Source organism: Curcuma longa, unplaced genomic scaffold (genome assembly GCF_044706935.1).
Source record: "Curcuma longa cultivar G26 ecotype Majalengka, Jawa Barat unplaced genomic scaffold, ITB_CL_G26_1.1 contig_21523, whole genome shotgun sequence".
Lineage (NCBI taxonomy): Eukaryota > Viridiplantae > Streptophyta > Magnoliopsida > Zingiberales > Zingiberaceae > Curcuma > Curcuma longa.
Window position 1 is genome coordinate 1 of NW_027431666.1, and position 19,729 is coordinate 19,729.

The 19,729-nt window shown below is 34.7% G+C and overlaps 2 protein-coding genes across 2 annotated transcripts; both read right to left on the minus strand.

The window, feature by feature from the left end:
- Nucleotides 1-4,594: 4,594 nt before the first annotated feature.
- LOC141817680 (tripeptidyl-peptidase 2-like) lies at nt 4,595-12,977 on the minus strand. The gene is made up of 9 exons (XM_074705319.1): nt 12,638-12,977; nt 9,730-9,808; nt 9,551-9,624; nt 7,160-7,269; nt 6,995-7,075; nt 5,871-5,957; nt 5,641-5,783; nt 4,894-5,044; nt 4,595-4,810 (listed from the first exon to the last, which is right to left on the minus strand). Exons 1-9 carry the CDS (start codon nt 12,975-12,977, stop codon nt 4,595-4,597), a joined length of 1,281 nt encoding a protein of 426 aa, XP_074561420.1.
- Nucleotides 12,978-13,981: 1,004 nt separating this feature from the next.
- LOC141817675 (AT-hook motif nuclear-localized protein 11-like) lies at nt 13,982-19,510 on the minus strand. Its single transcript, XM_074705312.1, has 6 exons — nt 18,927-19,510; nt 18,300-18,835; nt 17,953-18,020; nt 15,098-15,229; nt 14,764-14,925; nt 13,982-14,585 (listed from the first exon to the last, which is right to left on the minus strand). Exons 2-6 carry the CDS (start codon nt 18,748-18,750, stop codon nt 14,349-14,351), a joined length of 1,050 nt encoding a protein of 349 aa, XP_074561413.1. The 5' UTR covers nt 18,751-18,835; nt 18,927-19,510; the 3' UTR covers nt 13,982-14,348.
- Nucleotides 19,511-19,729: the final 219 nt, after the last annotated feature.

Consider the following 19,729-nt stretch of genomic DNA (forward strand, 5'->3'; position numbering starts at 1 on the left):
GGTTGAATACAAAGGCATTGAGGGCACACATATAGAAGAAGCTTCTAGAATTTTTTACAATAATAAATTGTGTTAGCCCTAATAATATCAACTTTCCTCAAGGGATAAAATTCAGTCAGGAGAAAATTTTGTCTGCAGCTTCAGCTTTAGATCATCCTAGCTACTATATTCATAAACATCCCTCTTAAATCTCATGGTAGTATGTCCTCAACATCAAATTGGCATTGTTTAACAAGTGCATGATTGTGTACTACCTTGGTTTTCACACCTTTGAATGAAATCACTCAAGAATATATTGCCATATCAAGTGGAAGTTCTCCTACCTATCTCACCATAGATGTTAGCCCAACACTTTTGTCGTGCGTAGAACATGATTTGAAATTTCGATTCGTGCCACTTAACGAAGATGAAAATTTTCATTTCTATGACTAAGGCAGAAATGGCCAAAAAATAGTATGTCAGTGACAGGGAGGGCAAGAGAATGAAGATACTATAAAAGAGGAGTATTAAGCATCATACAATCAGCAGAGATATTTAATAGATGCAATGGAGGAATTGAAGGACATTGATGGAGTGAGATAAGGTTGCCGAAGGGATAATTTCTCCAAATCATGGACTTGTTGGAGTTGTGATTTATCAATCACAAGAAGCGAACAAGTGTCAGGTTAGGGTTTAGGGGGAAGTTATGTGTTTTTTCCCATATAAGATAAAGTTGTCTTTTATTAGACAGCTAATTAATAGATATAATATATTAATTAATTTGTATTATTTATAATTGATTATAAATAATATTATAATTAATCATAATTACAAGTAAATAGTTATTGGTAAATAATTAATCATAATTATAAGTAGATAAAAAAATGACAATTCGGTGCACGAAGCTCCCGCCAATGAGGGATCCCAGGGAAGGATTTATTGTATGCAGTCTTACCTTGTTTTGCAAGAGCCTATTTTCAAGACTCGAACCAATGACCTCTAGGTCATATGGCAACAACTTTACCGTTGCAGGCTCCCTTTCAATTATAAGTAGATAACTTATAATTATAGGTAGATAATTAATCATAAGTAATAACTTATAAAAGTTATACTAACTTTAATAAGATTAATATAAATATTTACCATATTAATTTTTATACAAAATGCTTTAAACAATTTGAAATTTATTGCTCTTAAATATTAATATAAATGTATAGATTTATATTTCAAAGTAAATAAGTCACAAAACCATACTACTATTGGACAACACACCATGACATGATACCGAAATTGTATCATTCCAACTAAAGACCAAAATTCTGGCATGCCTCAAGATTTGGAACCTTTATTAGAAATGATGCTAGGCAAAATTATATGATCCTTGTATGTTTCTTACAAGAAGCACCAAAGCAATGTTAATCTGCCTTAATCGGCAATATCTTCCAAAAACCATTGAAGGGACTCTTGATGTCTTCACTAGGTTGCTTGTATCTAGGCTCAACACATCCCATGCATCCTAATCTTCATGAAAGATGAGACCCAACACAAACTCAACCAACAAGTCCATCCTACTTTCCAAGAGGAAGAAACATGCTCATATTGTTTCTAAGGTCCTTGACATTACCCAGTTTCTTTTTTCAAACAAGCAATCACCACTACTCACCAATGTTGTCCCTTTAGTGGACTACAACTTAGGATGCCCTGATTGCCATAACCGGAGTAAGATTGAGCACGACGTGACTCTACTACCATTGTCAGGTCATTGTTGTTTCAAATAGCCCATGACTAATTGTGTAGGTAAGTTTAGCAAAAACAACCATTTTCTCGATGTCTCACAAGTCTTAGATAGAGGAAATAATCAAAAATGTCTACAATAACATTGCAAAAGAACAAGTAAAAGATAGGGAATGGAAATGAAGGGTGATTTCCTCATACTATTCCTATAAATCATATCCCCATGCATGGTGGTGGATTAGTTTCACTTAGCAAGATCAGCCATTTCCTTGATGTAAGAGAATTTGTTGACTAAATAATCAAAAATGTCTACACTAACATTGCAAAAGAACAAATAAAAGATAGGAATGAAAATGAAGAGTGATTTCCTTATACTATTCCCAAGTAGTGGCTGGAGCAGTGTGACTTACCTTATGCTTCACTAGCAAAAACTATCCAAAATAGGGAATTTGTCATAACATGGTGAGCCAAACAACTAAAGTGAAGTGATAGAATGCAAAGTCCTTCTCAAGCACATTATGCAAGTGCAAAGCTAATCATTGCTTTTGGTGAGCATAAGGGGATGACAAGCAAATATCCATAAACAAAGGAAATTTTGTTAAAATATAACTTAAATGGGATCTTCATGGATTAAGAATAGTCTAACCCATTGTTGGGAATCTTGTACAATGGTACTCATGTACTCATTCAGGAAAATTTTGAAAATTTGGTATGATCAGCTCAAGTAAATATCTCTTGTGTCATCCATGTTAATCATGGAAATGTTTATCGTAACTTCCCAACACTTGCATGTTTCAACACACATCAAGATAGATAAATTCAAGTAATTGAAGTAATAGTAATAGTTTTATTTTTAGAAATAGACAAGCTAAGTTAAAGGGTATTAAAAGAGTAAAAGTAAAACAACTTTTTTTCATCTCAACATAATCAAATCAACATTGAAACATATCAAGTGTCCACAAAACATGATGTTAGCACCCTACTCCACGATTGTTGGGATTAATAGTGCAAATACTTATAATTATTTGTCTTATTGCTATGATATTTTAATTAAACAACCTCTTACAATGCAGGGTAAGATTGTGTACAATAAACCCAATGTGATCCAACTCTTCCCCGAGGCCCCGCATTGGCAAAAGTATCGTACACCAGGCTACCCTTTTTATTACTATAATATTTTAAAATACTTTCTAATTGCTACAGATTTATGTTTAAAAGTAAACATGCTAAGTGAATGAGGATTCTAAGATTAACACTAATTTGAATTCATCTTAACAAATAGGTGTGTATCTCTGTGTGCCAAGTGTCAACACCACAATATACTAAAATCATATTGCTCTGGTTTGAGATCAAAACTCTAGCATCACATGAGATTTCAAGCCATATCTAACGAAACACAATTGATGATCTTCTAATAATTTGGTCATTATTTATCAATCCAACAAGCAATCCACAATTAAAGATTCATTATTTGTGTGATTTACTAGTGGCAATAGTACAACAATAAGTGGTATAAACATGGTTGATTGACTTATCTACTTAACCTACTAATTAACAAGGGAAGTTGACCATGCTAATAATGTCAATTGACAAACAAAAAATGGCAAACTGAGCCACCTTGGTTGACTAAAAAAATCAATTGGTCAAGATCAACCCAATCAAACAAGTTAAGAAAAATTGATGTTATTAGAATGATAATTATTGATATGCTAAATCTTGCACATCCATGTTGATATAAATCATTCCTTAATAATTCTTTCTCTTCAACAGAATTCCATTATAGACAATAGACCTTAATCATATTTCTCATGCTTGAGTTTTGATCTTAGAGCATAATGACATAATTTTGGTACCATGTCGTGTTTACTCTCAACACACTGCAGGGTGATTTAAAGCATATTTAGAAATTTGTTCAAATGAAAAAATATATATAATCCTCTTCTATATAGCTTGTTTACTTCCAAATATAAGACGATGACTATTGCAAAACTAATTGATGTGAACAACAAGCATAAACGCAATGAGCACCCAATGTGTATGTTTTCCTAATACCAAAATGAAACTTGTGCATTGGATAGGAGCATTGGTTCTTGCAATATCATATTTAGATTGATTTCATAATTTTCCTAAATCCATATATGTATTAATAACATCTATGTATTCACATTGACCTATATCTTAACTAGCCACTAAGAATTCAACTTAAGATAGCACAATAAAAACTGAGAGTGCCATTCCTCTTTGCTATTGTTGGTTTCTAGTATCATTTCTCTTTGCTATTCTAGGTCTTTAGGTTGGCACATCTCGTCTTCTCCTCCCCTCTCTTTTTAACCTTTCATCTACTCATTATGATCAGTAGATGGAATCAAAGAGTGAATCATGGAAGAGAATCCTGTTGTCTCAATTCATACCATCTATTGGTGCTTCTAGTCTTCCCTTTCCCACTTTTTTTTTCATGTTTAATCTCCTCCTTGTAACTAGCCTCAGCGAATTCTTAATAGTACTGATTGATACAAGCATTATCTTGATCAACATCATCGAGATTGTGTCAATACTGATGGTACAATGACATTTACTTGTGCCAACAAAGTATCGATATCAATAGGCAAATGATAATACATATAAACCATGTTGATGATATCAACTGCACTTGAAACAGTATTCTCATTACAATAAGAATGAGAGTGCTTCACTCATGTTAAGCACCACTTTGATTCATTAAGAATGGTATGACTACAGAAAAATATCAACCAAAATTTATTACTAAATCTAAAATCACAGTAAATCAAAAGGGGAAAATCTCAATTAAGCGCAGCTATCAAAACTTGACTTACTCATCTCTTTTCTTTCCTGATTTTAATTTAAGTGGGTTAGAAAGACGTTAGTCCAAAGATTCTACTTGGATCAGATAACTTGTAACTTCAGGGTTGATCACCAGAATAAATTTGACTACATGTCTAAAAATTAAGCCAACCTCAACTGCAGCTATTAATGCTCGAGTAAGACCAGTTCCTGTTTCCATGGAGCCTAGGCGTGTATCTCCAATCTTGCATGAAATCAATTGAGCTCCAGGAGCAATTCCATTCAGCAATGGTTCCTAGATGATAAATACATGATGAATACAAAAAATATTTGAAGAAAATAACCACAGTATTATATTTATTTAAAAATTCATGACACCTCAGGATGGTAGGCTGTTGCAATGCCAGCAACATGTGTGCCATGGGGCGAGCAATCTGTTACTATACTTACGAGATTACCATCATCATAAACATTCGTGACAAAGGAACAAGCGTCCCGCTTACTGAAGATACCAAATTTCCGCTCAGTCCTGCACATTTATTTCCCAATTGGATAACCATTGAGCATGTCAAAAAACAATAACACTCCCAAAAGAAGAAAGAACAATGAATAGATATCACCAGGCAAAGCTAGAAGAAAAAGGTATTGTTTACTAAATGGGAATGAAAATGGAATAGAGGCCGTAGGCTCAAGTGAACCTAATCCGAAAAAGTTCATAGTATGGAACGTAATGAATTTGTAAAAATGTAGCTATTCTAAAAAATAATAATAGTATGCTAAATATGAAGCGAAATATATAATTCCAATTAGAAAACCGAATCATGTTTTGTGGCAAACTTCGTAGGAAGGCAATCAGTAAGCTGAGAATCCTGATAATCCTGAAGCTCAAGAAAAAATAAATGACAGTAAGTTCATCTTAGATACTATCATGACCATAGAAAATCAGTGAAAATGCAAGAAAAAATGTGTCAGTACACTCAGTACTCATACAAGCAACAAACTAGTATCTGTTGCTCTAGATTTAGCAAAACATCCATACTCTAAAGTAAAACAAAAAGCCATACAGTTTCATAAGATGTAGAAACATTAGCAACTCTAGATTTAGCACTGACAAATTGAACAAACCTATAATCTGTCAAAGGAACAAAATCAGCAAGTTTCCCTTTATCAGGAGTATCCTCTAGGCTCTGTGTGTCCACAGCCACCCTCCAAAAATCACCATCATTCCAGACAACAACATCGATAACAGGCCCTTTGTCATCATAGCTCTAACATTGAAACAGTGAGAAAGTATCTTAAATCACGATGGAGAATAAGAAAGTTAATTATAATAAAAAAAAAGTAAGCTTCCCTACTTCAGCTTGCTTCCTCAGAAAATCAAGTCTATTCTGAAGATCCTCATGAGCCTTCTTTAACGTCAAATCTTCTAATTTTACATGCTTCTGCACAAATGCATAAAAATATGATTTTTATATCCACTCATAGACCATTACACAATTAAAAAAAATCTAAAGCAAATAGAGAAATGATTTTTAAAAAATGTACATATGTACTTCAACCAGATTCACTTTGCCCACTAAATAAAATGAACAAAAACAGATCAAAAGATGAAAAACAAATTAAAATTACAATACAGAGTACCCTTCAAAGGGTAACGAATGACCTCACATCTTGAAAATTATAAATATTAGCTTAACTGTTTAAGAGATTCCAAGTTTGGTAATATAATTATTTAACTAAATACAGAATATGAACCAGTGAACTACAACTCCACATGATTTTTCTGTCATTTATGTTTAACTTGTGGATCGGTCAACTCTGGAAAATAAATGTTGGAATTTTATCTGCCATCGAACCAAATGGAGGAATGGGATGGATGGATGCATTGGAAAGTGAACATGCTTAAGATCTATTATAACTGCAATAAATGATGTCATGTTTCAACAGATACTCAACACAAAAGTCATGTTTCATGAAGCACATGAAACAAAAAATTGGAAAGAAATGAGAAAATGGCTAAGAATAACTAGAAGACATGTGTCAGAGTATCATGTAAAATAACACAAACCTTAAGGAATCTTACTGAACACTAAAAACTAGATGACAAACTCAATGAAACAGTAAATGCAGACAAAGGGCAGCCCGGTGCACGAGGCTCCCGCCTTGCGGGGTCCAGGGAGGGAATCCAATGTACGCAGCCTTACCCTGCCTTTGGCAAGAGGCTGTTTCTAGGATTTGAACCCGTGACCTTTAGGCCACACAGCAGCAACCTTACCGTTGCGCCAAGGCTCCCCTTCGAAACAGTTAATGCAGACAATGGAGAAAATTTACCATTTAACTTCTGGGCTAGATACATTTAACTTATGAGTTAGATACTAAATTACTAATCACCCTGTTATATATATATATATATATATATATATATATAGGAAATAGCAGATAGAGATAATTGAGCATTTGCTAACTATTGATAAAAGACCTTCTCAAACTCATTCAGCTGCCTTAAAGCCTCTGAAATTGCTTCCTGATTCTTTTCGTCCCATTTCTTCTTTCTTTCTTCCTGTGTTATATGTGCAAGGTCAACAAGTAAACAAAAATATACAAGTATAATATGAAAAATGTAGACACAAGTAGGATGATACACCTTTAACCGCGAACTAAGTGTGCTGGTGAACAACTCATAAATTAATCTGGCTCCGACATGCCACTCCTGAGATGGATTCTTCCATGAAGGATTCACAACCAAACGTCTTCCTAGATGTTAATAGATGAATAAATAAGACAAAAATAATAATAAAAGAAAAGAAATCTAAAGCACAATATGAAGACCAAGGTTTAAAATATCAAACCGTGTTGAGGTTTCGGTGCCGGACCGAAACGATACAGTTTCGGTACCGTATCGTGTCATGCTGATATAGTTTCATTTTTAAAATATAAAATATATTAACTAAAAATAAAAATTTTAATCTAAATATTTAAAAATAAAAATTAAAATATTTTTTAAAAAAAATAATAGGATAATTTTAAGAACATTTTAATTATATTTAAACTATCCCAACTTAGGAGTTTATTAAAACCTAATGTTTAAAACCTAATTTTTTAAAAAAAAATTAATATGCAACCGCGACGGGGCACTCGCGGGTCGCACGACCCGGGCACGCACGGCCCGTGCGACGCTTACGGAGACATCACCGGACTCGACCAACACCTTGTCCCGGCCAAAACGTTGTGCCGATGCCGGTCCACTGGCGGAATAAAAAATTTCACTAGTTTCGAGCAAAACAACTCAAGATTTCAATCCTTGATGAAGACCATAAAAATTATTAGTGATTTAGCATGTAGCAACTTGCTTGAAAATATAGAGTAGCAGCCGAGATAACACAAAAAAAAAGTAAAATTAAAAAGTTCTATTATTTAAGATTGAGTGCATGTGTCAAGGGATCTCACTAGTACGCTATGATGCTAAATGAAGTTAAATTTAACCAACTAGTTTGTTGCATAAGTAGCATTGTTTCATCACCGTACCACACTAACACTTAACATGCTTCATCATGTATCGAAGTGTGCCGAAATAAATTTAAATACACTCTTTCAATTACCTTCCACTTTAAAATTGTATAGTAACATATCAATCCAATATCAATATGATTCAATTTGTGATAAAGATTGTTGAGATGAGTCCAAATGGGTTTATTCATTTAATTCTATTCCACATATAGAGTGTTGGTAATTTAAAAAAATGGTATCTCTCAATTGTGCTGCATGGAACGACATGAGATTTCAAACCGTGAGTATTACAACATTCCTCTTAGTACACAAGTTAGAAATGTGTCAAACTAATTGATTTAGCAAAAATAATTGCAAGTTCATCTTTTGAGTTGAAAGTAGCGGGGATTTTTCTTGCACATCTATGTATGTCATATAAAATTGCAATTGACCTCAAATGCTTGGTAAGCTCATAAAATAATAATAAATAGCAACATAGATACACGCTTGCTTGTCACAATTCGTAATTGGCCAAAAGTAAGTGATCATTAGCCCAAAGTAGGTGACTTCATACTCCTCTACAAGAGTTTAGCCCACATTATCCCAAAGGAAGCATGAGCCATAATTGCATTCAGCTTTAGAGCTTCATGAGACCTACAGTTTATTTTTGCTCTTCCATGCTACTATATTTCACAGACACAAGAACAATAACTGAAAGTAGATCTCCTATCATCACATGCTCACATTGTAACAAGCCACTAAATTTAATTACCTACTCTTCTATGTTACTATATTTCCAAAATAAGTACAATAATAGGAAGCAGATATCCTATCATTACATTCTCCAACATAGTGCTAAAGAAGGATTCACTCTTAAGATAACCATTTCATTTCTGAAGTACATGAGATCCTTTTAGATAATGCAGGATTCTTAAAGCTACTTATTATTGAAAAAGTCACTATTAAACTTTTGAATAAATTGTCTTAGCTATAACTAATAAAACAGAAATCTGGTTTAATCATAGAACTACCATAAGCCTGTGGCCTTTATGTTTCAATACAATTGCATTATTTTGGAGGTGCAGCTAAATTTTAGCTTCTTTGCAACTATTTAGTTTTTCTTCAGTTTTTACAATTCTGCCAATCTATAGAAACTGTTTTTTTAATAATTAAATATACATACATACCTATATATAATTTGGATATGCACGATCACCTCTCTATTGATATTACAACACAAATGGTACCTACAAAAATAACCATCTAGTATACACATAAGTTTTAGTATGAAAATAGAGACAAGACGTGTTGTCACTCCATAATCTTGGTACTAGATGGACCATTTGTTGCAAACTTTAATGGCCTGTGGGACTGACAAGTGCCTAACACACCAAGTTCTATCTAAAGTCAAAAAAGAAGGATACGAAAAGGAAAAGACAAAGATGTAAAAATAGAATAACTTTCTTCACTGAAAATGGCTTTTTAATTTCCTAAATTGTTTCACAAATAGAAATATGGTTAAAGAACCAACTGGCTAATGCAAACTAACCAGATGCCCCAACAAAAGAACCATCAGCATCAGCTTTCACCACATTGGAGGTGTCGACATCACCACTTCCGGTGCTGAAATACAATAAATAAATGATAGAAAATTAACTAAGAATTTGTAGACAAGTTTCCAGTCAATTCTAGCAGCACATATCAAGCACTTCCAAATGTTGAAATTACCAGTCAAGTATGTCAATGATCTTTGGTTTTCCATCTGATGTCACCTGCAAACCAGCAGCTGCTGGGTCTACACCAGAATCTGTCAAAACATCACTGGTTGGTAAGTAACCATTACACATAATCAGTTAAGCAAATCACCATGTCATAGAAAAAAAAATCATTCTAAAAATAAGTTTGAAAAACAACAATTTATTTGGTACTGAAAAATAATATAGTTCCCTCCCCATCTCTAATACTAACACATCAATGACATCATAATTCCTCAATGTCCAAATGAAGAAACCTAGATAGATAATCATCTGAAACGTGCAATTAAATTGTCATCGATAATCTAAAACATTTTGCCTATGCTATGGACAGTAAACAGTGAATGATACTGACTATCACATAGCGGATTCACTTTGCCCTAGTAAAGAAACCAAGTCAATTTTGTTAATTCATGTAAATAAAAAAACAGGTTTGACTTTTCAATAGTGGAAATTTCTCTAGCATTTAATTACTCATATGAAACATTTGTGCACATGCAATGCAACTGTTTCTCCCTATATTCACTCACAAAACAAAACCAACAACATTCATTTTAACGGTAAATTTTGACAATATGGATAATAATTACACTTATGAAAAGATAAAACTGCACAACCTTTATAGCATAAAATTTAGAAACTACTTGTCAATACTACGAGAAAACAAGTGTGTCAACACTAATAACAAAAATAGAGCAACAATCATTTCAGATCTCAAATATTGAACTATAAAAGTATATATTGTCAAACACTAGAAATAAATGTTCAACCAAAATCAAATTCTTGGAGGATCTAACGCTATAACCAGAAACTAGAACAGTGTGTAATAATGGTTACTATATCATTATAAACAAATTCAAAACATCAAACTTCATTGAGGTGACTGAAACATATGGCCACTAAGTATCAATAGAGTTGGAATGAGACCAAAAAATTATCCAATTTAATATTTCCGCATCGTAAATTGTCATAAAATTTTTAGACAATGATGTTAAATTCAACCGATAAATTACATTTTTGCCATTGAGTTGAAGTTGAATCGTGTTTGGATGGAATCCTTCGAATAAGCATAAAGATTCAAGTCACATGGGTTCAAAGCGGCATTGGCTTAGATTTATTTTGGCAAATTTAGGGTCAACCCAAATTTCTATATGGGGATAGTCCGGCTTAGTCAAGATGGGACGAATTAGGAGAATTTTTGAGGAATTAGTGGTTACATATATTTCTCTCTCCTCTCTTTATTCTCTCCCACGTCATCACCCGATAGTAGGGCACCATCTCCCATCCTGATCTCTACTCTCTCATGCTTTTCGCCAACACCGCCAAACATCTCTAGCACCACACATTCGTTGCTAACATCTATCGATCTCTCACCTCCCTCTTACTCTCCTCTTTCTCATTTCCTTTCCCTCTTCGGGATGTAAAGCTTAAAGTGAAATAATAGAGATTAAAAATAAAAAAATACTAAAATGTAAAACTTTGAGACAACCCTTATACTAGAGTACCTAACCACCTATGGTTGTGGTAGCGAATGTCACCCTTAGTCAATAATTATTTGTGTGAGAGCCCTTTGTCCTTCTATATCCCCGGAAAGAGGTCTAACCCAAATGTCTAATGATAGTATTACACTTTGAGGACCTAGCACCACCCACTAGTAATTCACTTCTTAGTGGATTTATTGGTGATAGTTTTATTGATAGCTGATTTATTAGTATTGACTAGAAGATGATAATTAAAAGCATATTAACTTGTGATAAATAAGAGGAATAGTTAATTACTTTAATTGATGATAAATAAGTGAAATGAAAATATATATATATATATATAAACTTAAAGGTGATATAAATGGTGAGTTAAGTGAAGATCAAGTATATTATTCATGTTTACCCACTTTGTGCTCACTTTTTTCTTTCCTTGGCCCAATTTTGCAAGCAAAGGTGATTTTAAGAGTTATAGTTGTTGTCGGCCATCATATAGAGATCCTCGATATGTTGATTTCGGATTTAGGTTTTATTAGGTAACTTATATTTTCATATAATTTTTTGTATTGATGGTTTTGTTGTATCGTCTACAAAAAAATGAATATATATCATGATAAAAAAATGCATATTTATCTTGAGTTAATGATTGTTGGCATGGCTCTTGATTTTATATTATTACACTATCTCCAAGTGGGTGTCATGGGGTAAGTAACAAAGGAAGCACATCTAGATTGAGAAGTGGACTAATCTTTAACTATAAGCAAAATGACTATATAATATTAAGGTCATAATTCTCAAAATCTACCATTCCTAATGCAGATTAACTTGGATTATCAATCTATTCTACGAAATGTGATTTTAGAGGAAAGTAATAGGGATTCGGCATGAAATTGATTGAAATTTGAGAACTGAATTCAGAAATGAGGATCAACAATTCCGTGCAGTCAACATCAATTTTTGAGGAAAGACGCAAATTTGAAAAAAAAAAATGAGGAAAATTCAATATTTATGAAAAATAATAATATATAAGTCTTTAATACTTCACTACTAGCATTCAAAAAATTATTAGGATATTACCATTAGCAAGTAATAACTACTAGTGTGAGTTATTAGAGAAATTAACTAGTATATCAATATATATTAAAATGCTGCTTGCATAGAAACTCATATTTACACCGCACACCGACCAACCGACCAGAAAAATCGCGAACATGCAAAAAAAAATTAATAAATAAAAAATTGAAGCGAGAGAACCAACTCCATGATGTTCTTCGGTATCAAGGAGTCCAACTGACAAAATCGCTTTACAACTTTCGAACCCGAAAGAAAAAGTAACTTCTACCACTTAGTATCAGTATCTAATCCGCTCAGGTTGACCAAAAAGAAACAAAGAAAACCCACCAAAAATGGCGACGAGGACGCCCCTCCCATCGTACGTCGGGTGGGCTTCAAGAAACCGATCGGCTCCGATCTCTTTCTTGGGCATGAGTGAGGCCAAGAAGGTGGATTCGGTGAGCTTGAACGGGGATCTGCTGTTCTCGGACTTCACTTCGCCGGGCGGAGGAAGGATGGGCGAAGATGCAGGAGAAGAGGAGGAGGGAGGAGGCATCGCCCTTGTGGTGTCCCCGTTAAGCCTCACCTTTGGCCGGGGGCGGAGAAGAACGGAGGGTGATGGCGGAATGAAACAGGAGAAAGACCTAATGTCGGCTTTATAGTGACTGTGAGTTGCGGCCGACCGCATCTTTCTTGATTCGTTCAGGGAGTGAGGGCAGATGCTCGCATACATAGTTTGTGCGAGTTTATAGTCAATTGTTATTCTATGTTTATTAATGGACAATATTCTTATTGGGCTTAATCAAATTTTAAAAAATAATAATAATTCAAGCCTTATTTGATTCTTAATGTTTATAGTTTTAAAAAATAACAAAAACTATTAAAAATAAGCATTAATTTCACCTTTAATATTTTTGAATATACTTTTAAATAATTTTAAATATTTATTTACCCTTTTAAATTTTCAATTTTTTTTAAAAAAAAACTTTTTTCATGCTTCTCTTATTTAAAACATATAATTTTTAAACATTAAGATGAAAAAGAAAAGACACTACTTTTTCATAAATAATATTTATAAATAATATTCATAAATAATATTCATGAACAACAACTATATTCATAAATAAAATTTTTATCAATTTATTAAATAAATAAATAAACTTACAAAATGAATAAATAAATTTGTATTATCAACTTCCATAATCAACAATATATTAAATAAATAAAGAAACAAATAAACTTGTATTATGTTTAAAATAAGAAATTTAAAATAATAAAATAAATAAACTTAAATTAAGAATTTAATAATGAATCTAAACGAACCAAACTCAAATTAAATTCAAATCAAACTCAAAGCTCATAAAAAATAAATCAAACTAAATTTAAATAATCATTTCAACGACTTGATTCATTTTAAACTTAACTTGGCTGATTACCTTATCAAACAAATCTTAAACATCATAAAATTTGATTTGGCTAGTTTACAATTCTAAATTTTCCTTTGTTTTAACTTCTTTACTAATATATAGCAATTTTAACAAAATTAATACACGTACTTATATTGATCAAAAACTACTATATAAATTTAGACCAGTCAGTTTTCATAAGCAAGCACTGCATTTCATAAGCAAGCACTGCTCGTGTTCTCTACACCCTTATAAAATGCTTGTGTTTGAACCCTTTGTCCTTCGAACATTATAGGAGATAGATTGATTTCAAATCTGTCATTCATATATAAATAGATGCTAAATCATAAAGACATCAGATACAAAGGGACACCACTCCAAGAGCAGAGTCTCCTTTCAACAGAATTTTATCGCCTACTGGAACATCATAACTGAAATAGAGACATATAACAAGCCCCTAAGTGCATCCCTTAAGCTGTAAACAAACCTTTCTAGCATCAAATTTGCTAACCCTGGAACAAAGGCATGTTAAGTTAAGTTGTGACTAAAGCTAAGCCCCGCAGGTCTGTTTGCAAGCTTGCATTTAATCGATCAACATCAAATCATGCTTGGTAATGAATATGAATGACACTTTGATGCGTTGATTACGATAATCACCCTCGTGTCAAGTCGATATCAATGTGAGCATTCCTCATAGTCAAGTGCCTCGGAGCAGGCCAACCCCCTAAGATTGGAGAAGGTGAAAGGTTTGGACTGGGAAGAGCCGCGAATGGTGCAGTTTGCTCATCCCCCCCAACCTGAAGCTCATGAGCTTCAGGATTTGTTTCATTGCTAATTTTTGCTTTGTTCTTTGCTTTAGATCCTGTGTAAATGAAGCTTCCTATGATTACCTGTGAGAAATTGTACATCATAGTGAAAATGAGAAGCTCGAAACTTAGATACAAGGAACAACTACAGAAGACAAAATGCTTGGCATCCAGGTTGATAAACAGTACAAAGACTAATAAGAACAAGAGTTCAGCAACATGAATTGGTGGTATTCACGAACTAAAGGGGGGGGAAAAAAACCTGTACGGGCGTAGCAGCTATAAGAACTCCCGCGACACCGCCACCAATTATCCGACCGTCAGGACTAGAAAGACAGACGCTCAGTCCTCCACTTCTGCTCCGTGATCCACCATTGTCAGTCCTCATATATGAACCAGATAAACAAAGTATTTCAAAACGGCCCTGATCAAGTTTAAACAAATAAGTTTTTTCTTTGACTGAAAAAATCTCACTAGAATGCTGTGATCAACCACATAGCCTGAAAGATCTCGTTCGAGTGATCAGAGACATGCTAGAAGTTGTATAATTCAATTGTATAACAATTTAACAAATATAGGCAAATAGAATTCGGAACCTCATAAGTCACTGTGCCACCAGAAGTTGCAGATTGTCTAAGAGTCACAGTGGATACAACACCATTTGCCGAGAGGATGCAGACAACCCTTGGTCCTTGTTGTGAAAATGACATTATCTTTGTAGCAATGTCCTGAAAAGTGTATTATATATTAGTATATATATATATATATATTATTGGTATGCAGCAATTCCAGGGCAAACAATATTTGTCAAGTTGGTTAAAACAGGATAGACATGCAAAAACAATCCCCTAAGTAAGATTCAACATAGTTCAGTTTATCGATTTGTGAGGAAAAAAATCAAAACAAATTAAAGTATATAAATTTGTAAAAGCTGAGATGAGACTGAACCGAAACCATCTTAGTTTAATTTCAAACTGAAACAAAATTTTCAATTTAGTTGAGATGTGGTTTGATTTGAAACTTTATATTGAAAGTTAAATATATATTAAACTATAGTAATTAACATACTAATTTTATCCATACATACATATACATATTTCTAAAAAATTAAGCGTTCAATTTGATTTTAATGGTTTGTTCAAACCCAAACCTAAACTGATAATGTTACTTTTGAAAGCTGAAAAAAAACCAATAAATCGACATTTTTAATTTGGAATTGTTTTGTTTATCATGAATGCCCACTCCTACCCCTAGGTATGCAAATATATGGGGCAAAACTTTTGCTCGAGCCAAGAAGTTTTCAAAGTGCCTTAACATTTAACATAAGTTAGCACTTAGCAGAATAGCAATGCACAGTTAGGTGTGCTTAAGTTGAAAGGGAAAAGTTTCAATCTAACATCAAGTAATGAGATTTATATATCGAAAATAATATGTTAATCATGCAATCTCCAATGCTTGATTTGATTTAAGTAAATTCAACAAATAATTTTCTTATTAGGTCAATAAGGGGAATTTCTTTAGTCATACAATTTGTAGACATACTGTGCTAGTCTTTAAACCTCAAGGTTTGTTATTGGGTTCAAGAACATACTGTGCCTAATACCTCCCTATATAGCTCAAATGTCATATGGTGATGGCTAGAGCTGTGAATTTATCATTGATTGAGAGTTCTCTTGCACAAGGTGTGAGCAATCGAGCCAATTTTCTATTTTTATTGTACTTTAGCTCTCATACTATATGGACTTAAATTCTTTATGTATATTTAGATGTACGTTGCCACGTTAATTGCTCTTATATTTCTTTGTATGTTTGTGTTATTCTACTAAGATTAATAAAGATTCCACTAGATAGCATTACAATAGATGTTATTTCACATTCTAGAGGTACCTATTTTGGATCTACCAGTGTGTAGTTTAAGCTGGTGAATTCTAGCAAGTGGTGCTAGAGTAGAGTCCCACCTCATCCAAGGGTATTAGAGACAATTAAAATCCCAACAAGTAGAATCAAAGTTGATGTTGTCAAATCTTGGAGTATCACATCATAGTGGATAGAACAGTTAACAAGAGGGTTTATGAGGATAGCTGAAACTTTAATGAGCATCAGAGAGTTTGATATTCAGAAGTTCACCATGTGATTTAGTTTCTCTTTTTGGTCATTTAAAATATAAAATTTGTTAATACAACAAACTCAGCAGGACACTGCCATCATCAAAGAGAGTGATTGAGCAAACACAGTTAGTACCATTTTACACTTTGTGGATAGTATTGTTTACATAGTGGCCAGTAAGCCTCTTACAACACAAGGCATTATGTCAAGATTAGAAGCATGTTACATTGCAAGCAATTTCATTAAATGATTTTATTTCAAAAGATTGAAAAAGTTATATATAGCATGACCACATATGACATGACAAAAGCAGAGAATCTTATCTTAATGTATTCAAAGATTTTGTGAATTCATTGGCTAAGATTGGAGAGAAGATTTTAAATGGCAATTTGGATTAGATGTTCATTACACTTGCCTAATTAGTTTGTTCCTTTTGTAGAGACTTTGCCTACTTTGTAGGAGAGACAAGGTGAGTTCACAAGAGGTGAGGAATGAAGATATTGCATAAGGTTCTGAAAGGAAGGACAATATTATTGTTCTAGATGTGAATGAGTGTACTACTTACTCAAAGAGGGGCAGTAAGAGACAATCACATGGAGAAGATCTCAACAATGTAGTCTAGGTCTGGATCTAGATCTTTAGGATGTTTAGTGGTTAGTGCAAAACATATAACAACATTAAAAGAGATTGTCCAAAGATAACAAGAAATCACAAAGGCAGCTAATGGTGTTCTCATGGTGTCTCACAGTAAGTGGATCCGCATGATAAGAAGGCTAGAATAAGCTTGTATTATCTAGAGACATCTCCAAGCTTGTGTTTGGGTGGTAAAGTACATGTTAAGACACCAAATGAGCAAAACAGCATCTCTTCTAGATATCTGCTGGTAGAGGAAAATAGCGAATCTCCCTCTGTGATCAAGTAGCACCATCCGCTATTTCAACTACATATGGTCTCGACTAAGGTGAAGTTACATATATAGCTCAGGTAACTTCGTGTATTGTGATGGAGTAGACCAGAGAGGTGCAGAACTATTCGAAAGTATCACCTAATTCACCAAGAAATAAGATTCCAAAAGGAACCAAGAGTCTACATCTACTTCAAAAAAGTCTAAATGAGCTTCAACCATCAAGGAGTTAAAACTTCTCAATTTTTTTTTTTTTTTCATCAAAATGTGCTTCATAGTGACTAACTGAATTCAATCAGGAAAGGGGGGAAATCAGATAACATTAAATTGTGAGAATAACATTGAATAGCCTAACCATTTATATCATTTCGAGCATTAAGATATTGGAGAGAGCTTCTATAGGTCATTTTTTTGAATAAACAAGACCAGGAAACTACGTACCTCTCCGACTGCAATCGTTATGACATGTGGAGTAAAGCCCATGCCTGCTGAAGCAACAACCCATTCACCTGTTGCAGGCCAGTTTCAGAATTTAATTTCCCAGTTTGCGAGCATCACGACGACAGTTCGTATACAATTAAAAAATAGCAGTGTGCTGTTGTTGTTATTCCAAACAAAACCTATTGTATTAAAAAAAGAACAGACAACTGTTGAATGCCTTTTATAACTTGCATTTCTGCAATTACGATTCTCACAGCTATTAATGCAATTCATTGTCGTAGAAGTTGCAAATTTCAGAGATCAAGCCAAGAAGCACACTGATCTTCAAAAAGTTACGAGACACTCACCAAGAGATGCCAACATTTGCTTCCTCCCTGTGCCAGGCGGCCGTCCTCTCCCGCGCTTCTGGGAACCCGAAGCTGACCCAGACCCGATCACGGAGCCGGAGGGTGCAGAGGTGGAAATAGGCGAAAGCGCCAAAGCCACACTCCCTTCCGGTCCGTACTTTCTAGGCCGTCCTCTCTTCCTCTTCACCGGCTCCACCTGGTTCACACCTTCGCCAAGTCCACCGCCATCATGAGACGAGGCACCGGGCGGAGACTCCACCTGAAATGCCGCCGAACCAACGCCAGAAGGAGGGACGGTAAGACTGGTGCCGAAGTTCGGAATGGACCGGACCCCGGGATGTGCCGTCAAGTGCAATTCAGGCTGCGAGCTACCGATGGAGCCAGGAATTCCTCGATGAGACATGAAGTACGAGGCCGCTCCGGAAAACGCCATGGCATCTCTCCCATCCATACATGAACAAGAATAAAAGCAAGTCTCGACGGAGAAAGGGTATCACCAAGCACAATCGATGACGAAGTCTTCTGGTTTGATCGATCTAGCAATGAAGGCGAGCCCTCAAGTCGAAGCCCAGTTCACCTAACTGAGATAATGGAGAAAGATGGGGGCATAAGTAAGAAAAACCTCACCTTTATCAAAAACTTGTCCTTCTATCTGCGCTCCTTGATACTGGTAGAGCGAAGGAAAGGCAAGAGGGGCAAAATGGAGTGTGCCGACCAAGGTATACTTTCCGCAAGAGGTTTGATAGGCACGTCAGAGGAGGAAATGGCGTATTAAGATCCAAACCCTAACTTCAAAATCCTGCCTTCGCCTTCTCCAGTCTCTCTCTCTCAAACTCCTCTCTGTCTGTAAACGTCCAACGGTGACAAAGTTGAATTTGGTAAAGCTCAGCTCAGCCGCAGAGCAAGTAAACAACAAATCCGATAAAGATCCCAACCCTAGCTTCAAAATCCTGCCTTCGCCTTCTCCCGTCTCTCTCTCAAACTGCTCTCTGTCTGCAAACGTCCAACGCTGCCAAAGTTGAATTTGGTAAAGCTCAGCTCAGCTCAGCTCAGCTCAGCTCGGCCGCAGAGCAAGTAAACAACAAATCCGATAAAGTCCGGTAAAGTAAGGAGGAAGCAGCAGGAGGAGCAGCAGCCAATGTTGTTCTAGTTCTTGATCAAGATTCAAGAACAGAGCAATGAGAGCTTAGAGCGGAGACACAACTGTGGATACCGTGATGATTGGATAATTACAAAATCCTTTTTTCTCACATAATAAATAAATGAAAAGGAAAAAAAAACAACATTATATGCGATATTATCCGAAGAAAAGAGTGATTGGTGTTCGTCATCTGTGTTGTCCTCTCCAAGACAGCTGGCTCCCACCGCGATGGACCCGCAGACTCATCATTCCTAGGTGGAGAAATGTAGACCCACGTCGTGGGCCCCGC

What these genes read in the sequence shown, in the direction of transcription:
- LOC141817680 (XM_074705319.1), bottom strand. Translation starts at nt 12,977, where the DNA reads ATGCGGTCGGCCGCAACTCACAGTCACTATAAAGCCGACATTAGGTCT. An exon ending in CACTTAGTTCGCGGTTAAAG is followed by an intron (nt 7,076 to 7,159) that starts GTGTATCATCCT and finishes CATATAACACAG; the next exon opens with GAAGAAAGAAAGAAGAAATG. An exon ending in GTTCCTTTGACAGATTATAG is followed by an intron (nt 5,045 to 5,640) that starts GTTTGTTCAATT and finishes ATAAATGTGCAG; the next exon opens with GACTGAGCGGAAATTTGGTA.
- LOC141817675 (XM_074705312.1), bottom strand. Translation starts at nt 18,750, where the DNA reads ATGGATGGGAGAGATGCCATGGCGTTTTCCGGAGCGGCCTCGTACTTC. An exon ending in GCAAATGTTGGCATCTCTTG is followed by an intron (nt 18,021 to 18,299) that starts GTGAGTGTCTCG and finishes GGCCTGCAACAG; the next exon opens with GTGAATGGGTTGTTGCTTCA. An exon ending in TAGCTGCTACGCCCGTACAG is followed by an intron (nt 14,586 to 14,763) that starts GTTTTTTTCCCC and finishes AATTTCTCACAG; the next exon opens with GTAATCATAGGAAGCTTCAT.